The following is a 21,087-nucleotide window of genomic DNA, read 5'->3' on the forward strand; positions in this document are numbered from 1 at the left end:
AAGACAAAATATGTTTTGTTCTCCGAAAATGTGATCAAAAGTTCTCGGAATTTATTCAGAAAATTTAAAATACAAGATCATCATCATTATTGTCCTATTCAAAGTAATAAACATCGACGGCAACGCACTTATGTCACGTTATGCCACATGTCACATTTCGTCACCAGTAAACACCATCGTTGCATGAATGAAATCTTTTTTAACGAACTATAGAATCCTTTTGTCGTTTTTGTTTCTTGCTCATTTGCCTACTTGTCCAGTTACTTTGGACACACTGGAACTAAACTAATGTTTTCAGAATACTACGACAAATATCTCCGCGAAATTATTGAAATAACCGTGAATCAAGCAGGATTTGTCAAAAACTGCGGAACTACTGACGCAATACACGCTGCGCGGTTACTTATGGAGGAACACTGTGAGAAGCATCGCCCTCTTTACATTGCATTTCTGGATCTAGAGAAAGCGTTTGACCGTGCGCCACACTAAATCACCTGGTATGCCTTACGACAACTCTGGTGCGCTGGGTTCAATTGCTCTACCACGATCCGAAAAGTAAAGTTCGAAGTATGGTGGGTGTATCAAAACCGCTTCGTGTCTCCGTTGGTGTTCATCAAGGAAGGCGCCCTCTTACCCCTCCTCTTTGTTTTTGTGATGGACACCGTTACACGGGATATCCAAAGTCCAGCGCCTTACACACTGCTTTATACAGATGATGTTTTCCTAGCATCTGATAGCAAAAATGATTTCGAGCAACTTATCCAAAAATGGAATGATCGCTTCATACAGCACGGTCTCCGATTGAATCTAAACTAAAGTTTTTGACAACCGATCCCCATGAAACAGGCACAATGACTGATTTGCACAGAACTGAGCGATTTAAATACCTCGGGCCAACGCTATCAGCCAATGGAGAAGTGAGTTATGAAATTGCTTCACGCATCAACGCAACCTGGTGTTCTTTGTGATCGATGTATCAACGAACATCTCAAATTTAAAATTTATCGCAATATCGTCCGTCCTGTCGCTCTCTATGGTTCTGAGTGTTGGCTGACTATAAAAGACAATGAACGGCGTCTTGCGGTAATGGAGACGAAGATGTTAATTTGAACTAGTAGCGCCACACGTTTGATCACATCTGAAATGAGGATATCCGCGATCGTTATGGGGTTCGAATCGATCGTGGAAAAATTGCGAGAGAGGCGTCTTCGATGGTATGGTCACGTAATTCGTGCTAACGAGAGTTCACTTGCAAGATTGGTCTGAACATCGAAGTCTATGGTAAGCGACCAAAAGCCAGGCCGAAACACCAGTGGCTTGATACGCTGGATGGGGATTTAAAAGCCTCGAGATTGCACCCATATCAGGCATTTGATAGAGCCAAATGACGAAACCGATCACGACGAGCCGACCTCGCTTGTGAACGAGACAAAGGCTGAAGAAAAAGAAGACAAATATCTCCAAGGCCGATTGTATATAAATCGGCCTCAATAACCTACCTCTTAGTCGTGAATAGAGAGGTTATCTAGCAGCTAATAATATTAATCATGGAGGAGGGCTGGGGCTCTTCTCCAAATGATCTGGCATGGAGTTTGGTCTGAGAGCGATTTATCCGGCAAACGGAAACGACAGCTCTGGAAGTCTTGCAAAGAACTCTATTTTCAGCCTAGGTCATAACTTTTGATGTACATCGTTTACGTTTAGGCTTGCTGTTTCATATCACGGCCGGTCAGTAGACTATATCAAGTTGGTGATAGCATCAAAAGCATAATTAATCATATATATTGTTTAAGCCAAATTCGTACTTTTTACATTCAATTTCAAAGTTTCTTCAAGTAATTTTGAGCTTTTTGCAAGCAAACCCTTACAAAAGTCAAACGTAATTTCGTGTCTTCCCGAATATGGGAAACGGTGTCGCAATTGGATTGTGATACTTCGTCTGACGGAGTTTTATTTCGTATGAAAGCTATTAAAATTGTTGGAAAATTGTCCAAATTGCAATGCATTTTGAGGACTAATTTGGATTTGTGGATTTTAGGCGGAGAACTGCTACTGAAAATGAAGTGGAAAATGATTTTTCGCATGTATAGAGTAGTGTGTGTCCGGATAGCTGAGTGGTTAGAGCGCAAGGCTGACGTACGGAAGGTCGCGGTTCAAATCTCGCTGGTGGCAGTGGGATTTGTATCGTGATTTGACGTCGGGTATCAGTCGACTCAGGTACCTGAGTCAAATCAGGGTAATAATCTCGGTCGAGCGCAATGCTGACCACATTGCCTCCTACAGTGTACTGTAGTGTGCCGTTACGGTCTCGAATGAAGTGCTCTAACACACTTCAAGGCCCTGATCCAACATGGATTGTTGCGCCAACGATTATTATTATTATTATTATTATAGAGTAGTTTCGGAGGTAGTAAAAGTGGATTTTTGAATATACGTCTTGAATGCTGTTGTGTTGGATGGCAGAGGGGATAGGGATAGTTTAAACGTTAAATGTGGAAAATTGTAACCGCTTCTTATGAAAGAGTATTTTCAATGGAGTTTCTGCCAAATAAAGACACATTTTAGGCATGTTCTCATTGGACTCTCAAAAATTACAAAATTCTTCGAAAATCGACCTTTATCATCTCATCAACATCAACATCGATGTCAATAGCCCAGCCCGAAAAGTACTCTTCCCCCTGATTAAAGTCCTTGTGTAGCAATGCTTCGAATTCATGTGTGTGTATATTCAGTTTCATTTGGTACAGCTGATTAGTGGCACGTCTGTAGCACGATACACGTCGGAAAGTTTCCTCTAAAGTCCTAGGTAGTGCATTATTTTTTTAGTAGTGATTCTGGTGACGAATTCAGCATTATCCCACCGAACACTGTCTTGTAAGGAGTTGTATGTGATCTTGGGATGCAATCAAGCCAGTCGCTATATGAATAACGGCATTCTGACAGGTCTGAGTGTTCGTTCATGGGGCGGCACGTAAGTTAGCAGACCAAATGGGAACTATTTAAATTTTAAATTTACTGATCACTTTGTAGGTTGTCAGTAGGCCACGTATCTTTTTCCCAGGAACATCTAGTTGAAATTTTGAGGATCCAGTTTCCCAGATATGGTACAGGTATGTGTCAATGCTTTTGAGGCTTTTAGGGTATTTAGTGATGTGGACAAGTTGATTGCTTACGGATATATCCAACAGTATCTTTACCTCCTTGGTCCGTATGATGAAAACAGGTGCTATGTATTTGAGAACCGATAGTTTCAAGTATCGGTCGAAAGTATCAGGTGGAGCAGTGCTTCGAAGGCAGGCAGAAGGCAGGAACATGGGATAATCCGCTGGGTGATAGCTGCTTTAAGGTCGAAATTATTTTTCTTTCGACCCAGATTTTAGGAATGATCAGGAACGGCATTGAGAAGTTTAAGGACATAGTTAAATCCTCAATGACTGTCATCTGGTCAGCTGTTCAGTTGCAAATCCTCTTGATTTTTTCGAATTTCCTAATGCGGGGGGTGTTCGATGAACAACTGGCTATTAAATTAGCAGATGCATTTGATGAAGTAGCTAGCAGTGTTAGTGATGAATTTTGCTGCAATATTCTCTCCATGTTGAGCACAACTGATGTGTACTCTAATAGTGAAACAGTACTCACTGATGCTTTTATTTAGATCTTCAATGCCCACCTATATACCACCTATAGATCGTCATTTCTTTCGTATGTCAGTGGCGGTAGAAGTGGAAAAAATTTGGCCGGGAATTCGTTGCATCTTGCAGCCGCTCTTAGTGAGACTTGTCTAGAGGTAATTTCAATATTGCCGTTCCAATAGCTGTTTTTGGATCAAAGAACGCGAATGAGCATGTTTTTTAAATTTGTCGTAGTCTTGGTTTTATTATCATTAATTATTATAGTTAATGAAGATGATATGCTTAGCTGCTTATAGATTTGGAGGCCTGTTTAGTGTTAAAATGATTGGTAGATGAGAAGAGCGTCAAGGCGGGTTGCTAATAACCTTCATTAATCGGGCCATTGCCAGCAATTTTAATGTCAAGGGGGTGGTACGTATATTGGCAATAAAGTTTGGGGTGTCGTCGTTCTAAACCGACTTCCTGTCTTCGTTGGAACGCCGTAGCTCAGGGTGGTCGTTGAAATCATCAAACACAAGATGATATTCACTATTTGTGAAGGAAAAAAAGTTGAGTTTCTATCCAGCTGGCCAGCTGCGTGTGTCAAAGTTAAAAATGACGATCTCGACATTCCTGGATTGAATAGATATGCAATAGTATCTATCGGCATTGGAAATTAGGACTTTTACGAGAACGTGAGAGCTAACTGCTCGCAGTTGGTGGTGAATTTCTTCTTCTGGTGGTTCTGGGTTGAATACGTTTATGAAGAATGCTTGTTGGCAACTACTTTTCCATTGATTGCCGGTGACAAAAAGATTCTATGACTTATGTTGATAGAGCCCGGAGCAGCTTTTAAGGTAACACAATCCCCCATAACATTTGCATTGCACAGAAGAAAATTTGTCAGATTTTGGTTGTTCTGGAAAGGGTCGCATTGGTGTGAATAAATGGCTACTAGCAAGAGCGAAAGGCGTCAAATATGTTGTAGCTAGAATTTGATTCCCGCTTTTATCAATGTTAAATATAGTGTTTTGCCTGTCATCATGGTAATCTTTGTATGCTATCTCCTGACTTCTCCTAACATTCACATTCTACTTACCCATTTTTGGAATAAATTGGATTTCACTTAAATTTTATATTAAAGTTCCTTATGTAATTAATTCAAGATAGTGTCGTTGTGAAGGACATTACATTACAATTACGTCGAAGACGTTGTTTTCACAATTTTTACCACCACCTCAGCATATTGTTCGTGGACCAATCAATCATAGCGTGTTACGTTACTGATTCAACGTACCATCTTCGTCTCCATTACCGGTAGGCGACGTGTACCATCTTTGGTAGTCAGTCAAAAGTCGGAACCATAAAAGACGACAGGGCGAACAACATTGCAGTAGATTTTGAATGTGAGATGCTCGTTGATGCGTCGGTCACAATGAATGCTTATTCATCCAAGTTACGTTGCTAAAAACGTAACAAGGCCTCTTAGAAAAGCGATTAGCAGCTTGGTAGTCTAAAAAGTAGGCCAGGCGAACTATTGAGACTGATGCTAAATTTATACCTAACCTTAAAAACGGTAGTGCTTTTACGCCTTCGCTTGGTATGTTCAGTTAATAGGAGATTTAATTCTGGTACCAGGAACCTAAATTGCTAACATATTGTTCTCGACCTAGACGCCTGGTTCTGATAGAAAAGAAATCCTGCTATCAGATTCCAGTTCGGTAGTTGAGTAGTAATTCGCCAATTGGAATCAACGCTGCCTATCAAAGTAAGAACCATTTCCCTTGCAAAAGGTGATAACGAGAAAATTATATCCTACGCAAAAGATTGTATGGGATTTTCGCTTTTAAATCGTTCAAAGAAAAAGAGTGGGCAATTTTTCTAAAGTCGAAGAAGGTCGCTTATGGTATGCAGAAATTCAACATCTAGATCGTTATATAACGCGAATAATAACTCTTGAAAATTGTTAATAATGATAAGTCTAATATTCGAATATTTTATTCTCAATTTATGTGTACATAATCTATCTTCTGAGGATTACAAACCAGGGTTCGAAATGATTTACAAGATAGTCCATCCAGAATTTATCAAACATAAATTCGCGTATATACCTACATCTCATGCACTCTCCAATATTAATAATTTTGCATTCACTCATCCCTTGGCAGTCGTTTTTTGAATTTCGGTTTGATATGGCCGAGGGGGGAGTAAAAGCAGGGTATCAGCTTAATCCTTGGCAACTGAGAAAATGTAATCAAAGCTGAATTTTCAAAGCTCGCTGGGTGGCATTTGTATGTATTGCAATAGCTAAGCGCCATGTAGGCCTACAGCGACACGAAAATCCTCCTTCACTATCTCGTCTGCTATTTAATATATAACTCAGTGTGCAAGCATGAACCAGGGACTTCAAAGTCCTATTCTCCTTCTCTCATTTATCCATTTCACAAACAGGAGACAGTGAAAATCTGTCGGAAGTTTAGTTGTTTTATAATGTTCAAGAAAATGGAACGGCCACTCGTGGTAGTTGTTTTGGTCTGGTTGGGTCTTGTATTCTGATTCATTCGCTATCCTCAGAAATTTCTTGGTTACGCCAAGCTAAGCGTACATTTGAACATCCTTTGAATACCAGGAAAGGCAAAGGAAACATCACAGGAGAATTAATAACCCGAGACACAACCATAGTTTATCTTACAGCGGTTTTCAATTCATTATGAAATGAATCCTATCTTGAAGATTTACTCGCAAGTGCCGGCACAATAACTTAGGGAAGAAATTTGGTGCGAGAAAATAAGGCATATTACACCTTCTATTCATCCCCGCAATTCGCCCTTATCATGGCCACGTTCGTGCTGAGGAAGTAAAGCAGGGGGAGGGCTGCTAGATATCCTGTGGAATTTCTCACTGCCTCTCGATTTGAAGCATAGTGAAGCAAGCATCCGAGGCCTACGTTAAAGTGTAAACAACCCTCTACTCCATTCAGTTTGGTCCCTTTCATTCGTCTCGTGCACCTCTTCTGCCTAGTCCTAGACACTTGCGACTTTGGACGCTTTCATTTAAAGTGAATTTATTTCACCCCAAAACGTACTTTAAGGTAGCTTTAAAGCCGATGGGAATTTGTCCTATTTTTCTCAGTTATTGAGTAGGCGGAAACGGCGAATTTAACTGCTTTAAAAATTTGCAGAGGACTGCGATCCTACATAGGTAACACCATTTTACACTGGGTTGACTTTTCAGTATCCTTGTTTTATGCATTGCTGTTAATTTAAACAAAATATTGCCAATTAATTTAGCCTCATTTGAGTTTCAAAGTACGATTTGAAAGTCAAAAGTTCACGTGAAATGTTTCGTTGGATCAAGTAAAGCTTATCAATTCTGGTATGCATACTTTCTTTTTCAACAAATCTGGTTGGCACCGCCGTTGAATAATCAAATTGTTTCTAAAGGGGCACTACAGTTCTCGTTGGGTCTTCGCAATTTTGAGCGTGATACTCATTTTGAAGTTATTTTTATGTGAAATTGCTCGAAGATCCAAATTGAACCCTCAAATTCTCTATAATTCATTTTGCAGAATAATCTTTGATTGACTGTGGAGGATTTGTCCGAGTGACCGGTTAGAGTACATCACCATGACAAAAGGTGTATGTTGCACGCTCTTGTTAATGCTTGGACATGTCTTTGGATGCGCATATTTATAGAGTATGGAGTGGATTTGGTTCATAAGACTATGTAAAATGTTTGAGGCTTAGTTACAGCGAAAAAAAATTATTTGTTGAAAGTGAGTCCCTTACATGCTGGGTATATATTGTGATCTGAAACAACACCGCTCAACCCGTACGTTTTCTCAAGGATACTGACCGACATTGCAACTCCGATCCGGGTCGTGATGTATAAAATTTTTCATTTCGTGAGGGGTTGCATTTCAGATTGATATACTATTTCCACCTAAAAGTACTCAACATTTTTTTGTTAAAAGTTACTAAATGAATCCATTTTTATGGCTAGTCATATAATTTGTTTTAAATATGCATAAAGATAGAATATTCGGGTCAAAGATTTTAATCAGCTGCAGATCGCTGGCGGCGCTATGATCTAAATCGTTATTATATATTTAAGATTAGATTGCAGGGAAACACTTCGATGAAGTTGGCTTTAATTTGAAGTATAAATGAATAAATTAATTTGAATTATTTATTTTAAAGATTAAAAGATGAATCGTAACTTCTCCACCAAAAAATATTTTTTTTTATACCCCAACGTATTTTTTGCTTGACTTCACATTTCCGGAATTGAAATTCATGGAAAAATCTTTTAAGCTGTTTAAGTAAGGTACCTAGAAAACCCTTGGCTAACCGTAAAAAATTTGATGATGAATTCTTCTGAAACCATAGCATGAACAAGTTAAACATTTCCAATTTTTCTCCCCAATCCCAATTTTCCGAAATTTCCTACATCATTTGGGGCTGCATCATTTAAAGGTCCAGATTGTTATGGCCATTGCCATCAAATATATTTTTCGAAGCCAAGTTTCTACCCGCGTTGTTTAGGGGGTTGCTAGACAAGCGAAAAAAATCAGGAAGGCAAGCAAATTCTTATAGACGACAACGAACCAGCAAGTGAACGAACTTTTTCTTCCAATCTTCCTACTTTCTTCGCAAAAATGGAATCAAAGTCAGAAGCAAGAAAACTTTCTTTTCGGGAAAGGACAACAAAGGAAAGTGAAATAAAAATCCTCAAGATTTTCGCCTGTCGTTTGGTAGAAAAGTGAAAGTATATGTCTGCATGCTCCTGGCTATGTCCTGAAGGAGTTATCTTCCCACTAAATGAGAGAGATGGAGGTTTTAGGGGCTAGCGTACCACTATGTAGCACAGGGTAGAATTCTGTCAAGTGGAAAATTTGAAGAATGTTTCGATGAGGTTTCATGGGCAACCTCGTCGTTAAGTTCGATTTGATAAAAGGACCGAAAAATGTGCTCGAAGGATTGGAAATTTCAATTAAACGTAAGGGGTAGGAAATCAGGGTGAATTACTGTGAAAAATATTTTTGAAAATGAAGAAAAGCGGAAGAAAGTTGTGAGAGACGTGAAGAGTGAGGGTGGAAGGGAGATTGAAAGACTAATGGATCTAATTAAGGACGGTCGTGATTGGATTCAGTTGCTTAAGGGCCGTTATGAATATTGAAAAATTTCAAGAGGGGCTCAAATTGGTGATTGCGATTGTAAGACGGTGGGTAGTCGAATGATTTACACATCTGGACAGTTGTATGGTTTGGCTCGAGAAGTATTATTGTTTTGAATGACGTTGTTATGGGAAATTGAAGTTGTTGATTTCCAAGGGTTTTAGCATCATGATAGTATGGCACTAAAGATGACTTGAGTATGAGAATTTAATCTTATCTGGTGTGTCGTTGTCTGTGAAGTGGTAGAAGGTAAAATGTATTTAAAGGGAAAGTGGGGTTCCTGCTTAGTAGATCTATAAAATCATCTCACCGTTTAAAATACATTTAATGGCCATTATACATTCACGCATTCAGCTAGATACTATGCACCTGGAATTTTATTTTTCAAACCTAAAATTCCCTAAATAGTTTGTTCGTAACACAACTAATTAATTAATAATTAATAATTTTCATGAGGTGTTATTGTAGACATTCTCGTCGATATTATTGCGATGACGTCGGGCGACAAGCACGGCACAAATCCTCTCATATAACCATCAAATTTAAATTTGATTTGCACGTCATGGATGGCGGTTCCTCGACTACAGAGTGAGTATCCGTCATATTGTTAGGCTGTACGTTAAATAAATCCAAGGCAGACTCTCTAAATTATAGTCTTATCGAACTCATTAGCTAAAAAGGAGAAATATTGTTTTTGGGAACCAACCGTTCCTTTCATCTGTGTGTTCTTTTCTGCTCTCGTCGGCTCGCTTGCGACTCCAGTGTACAGTTCAAATTTCACGCTGTCGAGATTGATTGTGATGGCAGTTAACGTCATTCGAAATTCGACGGCGCTTTTTTGGCTTTTTACAGTTAATTAAGACATGCCATAGAAATCCTACCTCAGCCGAACCAGAAAACCTGATTGTCAAAGACGAAAAACATGGTCAAATTACGAATGGCATGAACTGTCGTGTGTCCGCATAGCTGAGTGGTTAGAGCGCAAGGCTATCGTACGGAAGGTCGCGGTTCAAATCTCACTGGTGGCAGTGGAATTTGTATCGTGATTTGACGTCGGATACCAGTCGACTCAGCTGTGAATGAGTACCTGAGTCAAATCAGGGTAATAATCTCGGGCGAGCGCAATGCTGATCGCATTGCCTCCTAGTCTAGTGTTCCGTAACGGTCTTGAATGAAGTGCTCTAACACACTTCAAGGCCCTGATCCAACACGGATTGTTGCGCCAACGATTATTATTATTATGAACTGTCAACAAACTGTCACCATGCCTCGTCGGTGCACCAACATAACTGAAGCAAAGATAAATGTTGAAATTACTTTAATATTTTTCTGCATATCACCAAGGAAAAGGTTAATGTACTTCATATCGAAGGCAAGCAGTGTTTGTGGTTCCGTCGTCTTTGTCCTCTGACATGTGAGGATGAGCTTAACCGAAAAGCATTCTGTATAAAACAGTACAACTTTTACCCTATGAGGTTACTTTGTTTAATTCGTATTTCTGTTTCATGCTTCCAGCATTCACATCTGCTTTTTAGGATTACACTAGGCCTTAGCTGTGAGGCAATTTTCCCACTATATACGAATTGCAGAGCTTTATGTTTTTTACTTATTAATTTCATTCAAGCATTCGCTTTTATGAGCTGCACATCCCACTACTGGGACAGGACATTTCCCCCATGGCATTTGTGAAAAATGCAAAGAAGATGTGCAGCTTGGACAAAAGACGTTCTATGAAAACAAAGACATGAGAGTACTGCTTTTAGGTTGTTTTCGTCTCAGGTGCAGGAGCATAAACTCTTTTGTAAGAACCAGGATTCCTTTCTCTGCGTCGAAGAAAAAAGTGTAACCTATGCTTTTGTATGTTTTTGCAAGATTGAAGGAATTATGCTATTTTGTTAAAAAAAAAAGAAGTACTTTTATCTTTATGTATGCTGAGAGGATAATATGAAAAGTAAATCATTGCGCAATCCCTAATATCACTAGAAAGAGTCGTCTACTCGTCTACCTGTGAAGGTGAGGCATTTCGGTTATCCTCACTTATCAATCCTTAATGAGTTCTGTTCGTCAAATTTTTATTTTTTGCGGACTCAGTTCAGCAGAATCTGTTCTTTTCAAGAGCCCTTACAAACTGCTTAAAAATATTCAACTTAATATGCAATGGAGGAAAGATGATTTTCTTTGGTTGAATTGAATGTTTAATGTTTCCGTTCTCTTACAGCACATTTTTCTAAAACACATGGTGTATTTTGTCTTTGCTATCTCAGAGGCGCAAACATCAAGGATATTTGGTCCAGCCACTTTGCTGTCGAATGTAAAAGTTTACCATTTATAAATCCACAGAAATCGCTTCTTAATGTTCATGATAATTTATCTTCTCCAAGGTCAAAGTTAAGCTATACTTGTTAACATTGTCGACTAAGCAGAAATAACAAATATTAAGTGGTTATTAGACTCTCTCCAAACCATCGAAACGAATCTTAGACAAGTTTTACAGACTTGATGCGGTGCTTCGAATCAAAATATCCAAGGTAATAATTTTTTACAAAGTCGTTAACAGTTTTCTGATTTCTTTGCAATATGTGGTGCCACGTTTATTTTTATAGGAAGGCCTCAAACCTCTCTCCGTTATTTGGTGCACTCGTCGTTCTCTTATTTCCAGCCTCATTTTTTCTCTTTTTATTCTTTTTTTCGTTCATTCGTGGAAGAGCTGTTACGGGCCCTGGTCTATTCCATCGCTCCAAATGAAGTCCTTTTCTACCGCAGGTAGGTACACTTTCTGGGCTGAATTATCCTCATCTATACGATTTAGGTGGTCGCCCACCGGGCGCGTATTGATGGATATGAATGAACGTATACATATAAATATTGTAAAACTCAATATATTTTCTATTTCCACTATTAAAAAATACTACCTTCATTCACAAATGCACAAAATAAGATTACCTTAACCCACTGTTTCGGTGGGTATATTATGTTTGTGACATTAGGAAGAAATCAAATATTCCTTCATTTCTCGGAATCATGAAGGGTGTTCTTCTACGAAATCTTAAAGATCATCTTCTTCTATTCATTGCGGTGATTTCAGATCCCGGGATTTATGAATAAGTAAAGTAGCAACTCTGCAGAGACTGCAATGAACAATTTTGCGAGAAGGCCGTTGGTCCAGGCTAGCTTTACTTTGCTTGAGCACGTTGATGGTCAAGATGATCTCACTTTTATTTAGAGGACCCGTCCGTATTAGCATGTTTACGAACGTTTAGTTATATTTTCGCAATCAACCAAATCTTGTGACATCTCTATGGAACGTGGTTAACAATTTCACCACCACCAGAAATAAACACACTATCGATGACGGATCAGTGATTATCAATATTCTCAAGGGGGCTGTTTATAGCTTGTGTCGTTTGCGCAGCAAGAAAGCTCATAGACGGCCCGTATTTAATTTGGGTGGCCGACGCTCTATTTTTCCATGAATAGGCACAGTAACGACTCATAAACGAGTATAGGCGGATGGTCCCTGTCGGCACATGCGGAAGAAACATCGTAAATCTACCGTGGACGTGTGGTCTATTTGATTAGAAATTAAAAGTTCATTACAGGTCAATTGAAACAGAAGCCCATAGCTTTATCAACAATAACTTTGTTGTTGTTACGGTCATTAAAACTATGCCCTCCATTATATGTTTGAGCAAGGTGTTTTTAAAGACCACCTTAGCATTTAGAATTTCCAGTACGATCCCAATACCATCCGAAAGGCCATCTACCATCAGACCGGTCTGTTAGTAACGCATGTACAGCCCGGCGGCCGGAACGTGGATGGAATTCGGCTAGCTTGTCAGTTTGGACCGTTCAGTCGGTGATCGATTGAAAAACGATTCGGTCATCCGACCGGCTGGAAGAGAGATAAGGCAAATCATGTCTGCGTTGATGCATCATGTCGACGGTTGATTTACGTCCAAACGCCTTTCACCGCCAAAATTGAACACATGGTGTCGTCCGGCTTTCCCGTACGTGGATGGTGTCTTCAGTTCAACAGGCTGGACTGTGGACTGTTCAGGCGTGACAGACAGGAATGCTTGACCGTGGATGGTCGGCTTTAGGAAGTCCCTTCTAAACTATGTGCAGTTGCTCATAGATTGTATCTAGTCTAGAAGTCACAAGAACGCATCTTGTATCTAGTGCCACTTGGTTTTCCAGTGTACAAAAACACGATGTCGTAAGAAGGAAACAAGTACTCGAATCCTATCATCCCATTTTGCGTAGTCTGAGAATGTTTATCGCCGAAATTCTCACTACAGTTGCGAAAAGCTTGTATTGTGGTGCATTTTAATATCATTGTCGAGGAGCGTGCGGACATTCCAAGAAAGATAGCCAAAGATCATACCCGTGAGGCCAATCCGCATCCAAGACTTTGTTGACGGTTTCCACATTTCCAATTTGAAAGCCCGTAAATTTCCATCCCTTGTGGCCTTCTCTTGCAACAACCAGGAGTCACTTTGAGTGTATTCTTGATAAGTAGCTCTATGAGTCATACATGTGTTCAAATTTGATTAAATTTATGTTTTAATAAAATAATTCTCTGGAAAGTCATCTTTAAAAATGGGCACAATTTGGAGAAAAGAGAGTGTACTTTTCTTGCTATTATTGTTAATAATATTTTGCTTATTTTCATTATCCTTATGGCATATTTTCTAATAATTCAATTGTTGCTTTAATTTTCAGTTTGCCACAGTTGCATCATGAATTATTTAAGGAAGGATCAATACTGTCCTCGTTGCGAAATGATGATTAATACAACAAAACATAACAATATCAAGTAAGTATTCAAATTTGGTGTTCGATAATTTCGCTATAAGCTTCTAATTATCATATCAGTTGAGGGCAGCTTACGCTCGATTTGAAGTTCAACTCACGTACCTACCAAACTTCACTAAAATGAGACAATGGATAGGAAAAGCGCTATAATATTTCGTCCATGAAACAAAAATAACAACAATTGATGAAAATGAATAGCCAATCCCATCAAGATAAAGGATTTAAAGTATTTCAATCTTGCCATGCCTTCAAGTGGAAAAGGGTTATTTTTTCCAAATAAATGATATAACTTTTGAACACGCCGGAAATGATATCCAAATTTCTACACCAATTATAATTTTTCCTGACATCAGAAAATTCAACGGAACCTTTTTCTTTTATCGTCTCCTTTACCTAACTGCCTCCTGAATATCGAATTTCCGTCATTCATGTTTTACATCCCTTTCAAGAGCCCCTTTAAATGAAAATAAACTGCTCCATTTCGTTCGTACCCTTCTTTTAAAGATTTGTGTAGTTTTTAGTCCGAAAAATGAGAAAAGGGCGACTCTTGGGGGTCAGTTGAAACCCATCTTTGCTAGTCAGATAAATATTATCATCCATTTTGGTTGTGTATTGGTATTTATGTGTCTGCCGTGAGCACATTAAAGCAAGCAACTGCTCCAAGTCTGCAAGGATGTGATGAAGGTTGAACTGGTAATCCTTAAAAATAAAAATGAAGGTGACGATATGAATGTCGTCACGTTTTCGTTTGTGGAAAGGACGCTCTGGCCCGAAGAGCGAATGGTGTTGAATCATGAAACGGGGCAGCCTTCGTGGTCATAGAAGGTGTAGATGCGGTTCAACTAGATTACGGCTTCAGATCGTCCTGTTTTGTTAATTTCACTGTCCTTTCCGTTACATTACATTTTTCGATTATTCCACAATGTACATGTACTTCCAGACTCATTTTACACACCTCCAAATTGAAATGCCAGAAACCTGAGTATTTCAGTGCTCCTTCTCTGCTCCTTTCTTCCATCTCATTCCTTGGCTGCCTAGTGAATATTTATGAAACGATTTGCATTTATAGCGTCAAAGAGGGTGGGAAACTTTAACGAGAGTAAAAACGAGGATAAGAATTAGGGTAAATTTTTATTTGAAGACGAGAAGGATATTGGAAATGAGAAGAGTAAAAAGAGGAAAGATTTGTGTTTACACAGAATGGGCAAGCAATAAAATGCTTAAGAACGACAGGAGATACGCTTTCTCGTCCTTTGTGCAGCCTTCACGGAGGATTAGCATTGGCGAAGTCCGAAGGATGATGATTTCTTGGCAAGTTTTTTGCAAACTTTCGCTTTGGAGGGTGTGTATCATTAAAATTTGTTTGGAGGGCTACTAATGCCCAATGTGAAATTTTAATTTAGACGTCTTGTTTGTTCTTATTTTCACGGATTTTTGAAAGGAGTTCGAATGATTAGGGGAAAAGCCCGCGATTCTTGAAAAAGCTGAATTAATTTGCATACATTGTAATCAGAAGAAGAAATTTCCTTTTTATTAGTGGCAAATAATATCTATGCTATTTGCGGACATTATTCAGATAAAGGTGGAGAAGTTTGACTTACAATGAGTTTGCTTGGTGTGAATATTAATCAGGATTTGATATGGAATGTTAGGTTTAATTGAAATTTGGGAAAAGAGAGGAATATTGGAAGGGAGAAGTCATATTTGAAGACGATATCAAGTGAGTTAGGTGCGAATAGTATTGATTACTTGGTGACCATCTGAAACTATTCAAAAGTGAATAAAGAAGATTCGTTAAAGAGTTTTTACCTTAAATCTGTAATATGTTGCTAATAAAGCGTGCGCGATTCAATGCGGTCCTATCTTATGATTTCCTTAGTATAGAATAAGTTGCTTGCACACATATATATCCCATTTGTATCAGATTTATATTTTCTCAGCTCCATTCCGCCACAAAACCGCAATGAGAGTTCCATGAGATCCGCATTCAACAGTTTCGAACGTTCAAGCCAATTAATTAACCTCTAGCTATCAGCATGGACCCTAAAACATAAATCTATAAAATTTTCAACAATCAGAGTACATTTGCAGACAACCACTAACAACTCCATTCCACCTTCCGGTACCAACTTCACACTTCCTTGCGTCGTCTCCATAGTGCCTTTTACCAGTTTTTCGCTTCTTGCTTCATTACATCTTTTCATTTTGCCTGTTTTTTGCGTCCACTACCAAATGCTAGACAACCCACCTCAGTTCAGAGAGGAAATCTTTGCATCTGGTTATTGCCGCTGTGATCATTCTCCCTATAATTTGCTAATTAACCCATTTGAAATGGACTTGCAAACAAATTAGAGTAACAAGAGAATTGCAAACACCTTATATTGCGGGCACGTCTTCGTCTCGGCGAGAAGTGTCGACGAAAATGTTATTGCGGTTCTGCCCTAGCTAAAGACCATACTCCTTGGTACCACTTCGGCAATGATGCCTTGGAACTGTTGAAGTACAAACAAACTTTCTGTCGTGGAAATGTAGATATGGACAGCGAGACGATGACATGGACTTTGTGTGGATTTGCACGTTTGCATAAGCGTCTGTTTCGAGAAAAAAGTCTACGCTAAGAGTTGTAAAAAACAAGAAAAACTAGACCTGAGAGGAGTAAGTTGTACGTCGTCATCGTCTTCCTCGTAATTTTCAAGTTTCGCGGTCTTTGTAGAAGGCTCTCAAGGTGTGGTACATACGTAAGCATAAGTTTGAGCACAGTGTTCTAATTAAGTATTAGTACAAACTACCATTCTTGATTTATAAGTATTCTAAATGTTGAGTTATCAATCTCTATTAATGGTTTGTGACCAAAGCGCCTTCCGAAAAACTTTTTATATACTTAGGCCTCTGTATGGTTGGCTTCAAGTATAAATTAAAGTTTGCTTTTAACTCTTGATATTTTTTCCGTTACTGGGAGGCAAAAGGCTACGCCTACTAAATGATATTTTCTCTGCCAACTTTTATTGATATTAGTTTGATATTGATTATTCATTGAATAATTTTCAAAGAGCCTCAGGATGAATTTCTTTTCCGTAAAATATTTGTGAACTAGAATTTAAAAGCATCATTCAGAGGGATTTGTATCAAGACTGAAAGTCGGATATCAGCCGACTCAGCTGTGTCAATTCAAGATGATAACGGTGTTGAAATAAAGTGCTAAAGTGTCCTAAATCCAATTGGATTGTCATGTCATTGATTTTCATTATTATTGCCTACTTACTTGCGAGTTTTTGATAGAATACATGTATATTCTCGATTCTGCTCTCAAATACTACGCTACTGAGTTAACAATAAAATAATTCCCACTCTGCCACCTTCACCATCTAAGAAACAATCTGTTTAAGAACTTCTGATCGAAACTGTTTCTCTTCTGTAGAAAAGTATTTGCATTTACGAACCAGCACCTAACTTCTCCTTTGCATTCTATAAACCGTGGTATAGCTGATAGTGCGTATTGTATGGCCAGCAGCGACCACGTTCCAACGAGATTTGTGTGTCTGGATGCGGTCTGGCTTGGTTTCATCCGGTCTGACCAGCTCTCTTACATCTCGACACTAGCCTAGTAAAACTACAGTCCTATACATCCATTCAGCTCATACATATGTATGTGCTTTTGTAACTTCTAGTAGCATATCAAGATACCATCTAGAGCTCAAATCCATCGTAATCTCACTTGCGGCCAGAGTCTCTAGTTGTTTCCCCAAAAGACGACCGAGAAGTGCCCTGAAGAGCTTGAAAGGTAGGCAACACCTCGTCATGTGGACGATTGCGGAGTCTACAGTAGCCAGATTTTTCAATTGGCTGAGATTCAAGATGCTGGCTTCAGTGGATCTGTAATCTTACCCAACGTTCAATCTCTCGGAAGTCGCTAGAACTGAATCATAAATGTGTATGTTTAGGTGGCAATCGATTCAAAAGCAATAATGAACATCGGATTGTGTACACTGTTTCGAGCAGGTAATTAGCCACTGTTGCATTTGTACATAATGCCTGGAAAAACATAATATCTTCTTATAACATTTTCCCGTTGAACCATTGAGATGCAGGTATTTCTTGAAAGTTTGACAAATTTCTTTCGGAGTTTTGTGTTTTTTGGGCTTCTCTAATGTTTCCTGGGGAAAAAGCAAGTCGTTAGCCTGTAGTTAATTTAATTAACAACGAAAATCCAAATTTGCTTAGCTCTACCACAGTAGCTTGTAGGTGGCGCCTTGATTAATAAGTAACCAGAATAGTTTAGAGAAATTGAGGGTTTGCTGAAGCTGGGTCTAACAATAATCCGCAAGTTGATATAATGTCCATATAATTAAGCTGCCGTACAATCATCTGTTAAGTAACTTGAACCTGAACCCTGAGCCAATTCTATCTCATCTACCATATAATCAAGAGCTATCCACATTATGGGTTACCTGTCAACACTACAACTGCCACTAAAATGGGAGAGAAACATCTTAAGGGCCAAGATATTGAAAGCCGACATTACCGCCAATATCAAGAATTGTTGACATACAAATAAACCTTTCCTCGATACCTGCAAACAGGTTTCCTCACCGCTCTTTGCCACGCCGAATGGCAGCGCCAAGTGCTGATATTTCATAAGATTTATCAATTGATTTCAAATGAATATTGAGTTGTGAATAAGTTGAGAAGAGGTTCGTTCTTATTGCACCCGGGGTACATCTGTGTACAAGGTGAGCGGTACTTGTGGTGCCAATCAAATTGATAATAACTTACAACAGTTGCGCGGCAATAATGAAGATGATGACGGTGGCAATGATGATTTCATTTGCTGAGATACAGCTTGCTGGAAGCACTTAATACTGAATGTTATTTGACTTGAATTTATGTACTTTAGGAAGTAAATAATGGAAAATGATTTGAATTAGTAAACTTCATGACAAGTTAGATAGATGTATGTATGTATGTCGCTTTGATTGTCCTCAGTCAGTTCAGTGTTTATATGCAAGGCGGGCAATTTTTGTTTAGCATATGCGATTTATATGAAATCTTAAAAGGTGTTATTCAATGAATTGCTAACAAGCTGTAAAGAATAAACTTCAATAACAATTTATGTTCGGATGGAATGCCTATGACTGGCAAATGGACTGCCAGATAGGCAATGGACTTATTTTAATGGAATTATTTCATGTTCTCTCGTTATATTCAGTTTGCTCTGAAGATACTGTTCTTTTATCGGCTTATACTCTACTTTCAGTTGGTGCGCCATTTTATTTATTCATTGATTGCAGAAATACGTAATTCTTTTCGTATTAGTCATTTAGTACTGCGTTTCCGGGTGCCGAAAATAAATACATTGCAAATAGTTACGAAAACACTCAGGAAGAAATTGAAAGGAGGGCGGTATGGAATGTATTTTGTTTGCAAAACAAAACCTTATTATCATAAAATCGGTTCAATGTCTGTCACATGCACTTTTCTCAGAAACGGATATACTGCTTGGTATGAAATTTGGTGAGCAGGTGGATACTGTGAACGCTCAGACATGCAGTGAGTAATATCGTTCTACGTTGAGATTAAGGTGGAGGGGTCCCTATACATGCAAAAGGGGGTATAACTTTTTTTTTCACCAAATATAGTCGTGTTCGGTATCAAATGAAAGGTCTTGATTAGTATTTTTCGATGCCGGTCTTAATTTGTTAGAAAGGTGGGGAGTGGGAGGAGTGGAAAGCGTTTATTTCTTTGACGGACCTATTCTCAGAAACTAATCGAAAAATCTGAAAAAAAAATCATGAAGCTGACTCCATAGGGTCTCCAGGCCTCAAAATACTTTCCACATCGATATCAGCTCCAATTAAGTTAATAATAGTATAATACTATATTTTTGGGGAAATCGAGTCAAGACCCCCTTAGTTTATTCTAGAGTTATAAAAGTTAGTTAGTAGTATAGAATATAATATGGAGCATATTATCCCCAAGTTTTATCAAAATCATACTATTACGAACAAAGTTACAGTAGCTCAAAATTGACTTTACCGTGTAAATTTACTGGAACTAAATATCAATATATCACACTAAAGTGAGTAGTCTGACATACTAAATGCATAACATAACGGACTACATACAAATGAGATAGTTCCGCATTCAAATTCACTCACAGAAGAAGCACACAAAACCTTTCATACTTGAAGCGCCGAGCTGCCGGTTTCTCGACTTGTCTCTTGTTTTTTGTACTTAAAGTCTGTTACATAAGAGCGTGGTCACTGTTACACGTAGATAAAAAATCAGAGCGTCCTGTTTCTTTTTCTATGACATAGAGGGCACCTCAGTCCTTCATGCTTTTTGTAAAAAGTCAGCTCTCTGTCAAATTTAGTCTTCAATTGAGTGGTTTTTCGAAATGAGTGCTGTTTACGCCTCTCGCTTTGAGGCAATTTTTCTATGTTTGCATGAAAAAGGACCCAAATTAACGCAAACTGCTGCTGCGAAATATATGGGAAAGTCGAAGCAGTTCGTTAGCAAGTGGATAAATCGCTATAAAAAGGTCGGTAACGTTGATGATTTTCCTGATCGCGGAAGTGCAAGCAAAGTCTCAAAAAAAGACGAAAAAAAGATTCTCGTATTGTTCTCGAAAGATCCAACTTTGACTTTACGTGGAGCTGCTGTGAAATTGAAAGCAAAAGGTGTTGACATATCTTACGGAACGATTCGCAGGCACTTGTTTGCCAATAAACTGAAATATCGCAGTACTTTGGAAAAACCAGTGTTGAGTGCAAAACACGTTGAAAAACGAGTGGAATGGGCGAAGGAAAACTTGGACCGCGATTGGAGCAACGTAATTTTTTCTGATGAATCCTCCTTCTGGGCATTCCGAGCATCAAACACGCCTGGACAACCTCCACCAGTAGGATGCTTCAACGGACTGTTAAACACTCCGTCAGGGTCCATATTTGAGGGTGCTTCTCAAACAAAGGTTTCGATACTTTGTTCTTATTTACCGAGAATTTAAATGCCGAAAAAATGAATAAAATATATCAAAAGGCTTTGTTACCATCTGCTAAGCAATGGTATATCAAGAAAAATGAAAGCTGGATCCTTCAAGAGGACAACGATCCGAAACATCGGAGTCGAGCGTGTAGCGAGTGGAAGGCGCAAAACGGAGTTGTCACTTTAGATTGGCCATCTCAGTCACCGGATACAAAATCCATGGAAAATGTGTGGGCTCTGATGAAAATGCAGCTTTGCAGACGCAAGCCATGTAATTTAGATCAACTTTCTCGACAAATTCGGAAAATTTGGAGGTCTTTTCCGGTAGAATATGCAGAAAAACTAGTGGAAAGTATGCCCCGACGGTGCCAGGCCATAATTGACAATGCAGGAGATTGGACTTGCTACTGAGGTATTTGCATTGAGTATTGACGACCAAATTATCAATAAATTTGCGAATTTTTGAAAAATCAATTGTTGTTATTATTTAACAGTGACCACGCT

At 38.8% G+C, this 21,087-nt stretch overlaps 1 protein-coding gene across 2 annotated transcripts in view; it reads left to right on the forward strand.

The window, feature by feature from the left end:
* The window catches only part of LOC119661261 (polycomb group protein Psc-like), a 68,931-nt gene that overhangs the window by 18,435 nt on the left and 29,409 nt on the right, over positions 1-21,087 (forward strand). Inside the window, exons 1-2 of one of the 2 annotated variants that reach the window (XM_038070515.1) lie at positions 11,449-11,550; positions 13,510-13,603. In XM_038070515.1, the coding sequence (XP_037926443.1) occupies positions 11,529-11,550; positions 13,510-13,603 (116 nt within the window). In that variant the 5' untranslated portion in view covers positions 11,449-11,528. Of the gene's footprint in view, positions 1-11,448; positions 11,551-13,509; positions 13,604-21,087 lie in introns of those variants that run through there. The other variant, XM_038070514.1, reaches the window with a different exon arrangement.

Source organism: Hermetia illucens, chromosome 1 (genome assembly GCF_905115235.1).
Source record: "Hermetia illucens chromosome 1, iHerIll2.2.curated.20191125, whole genome shotgun sequence".
NCBI lineage: Eukaryota > Metazoa > Arthropoda > Insecta > Diptera > Stratiomyidae > Hermetia > Hermetia illucens.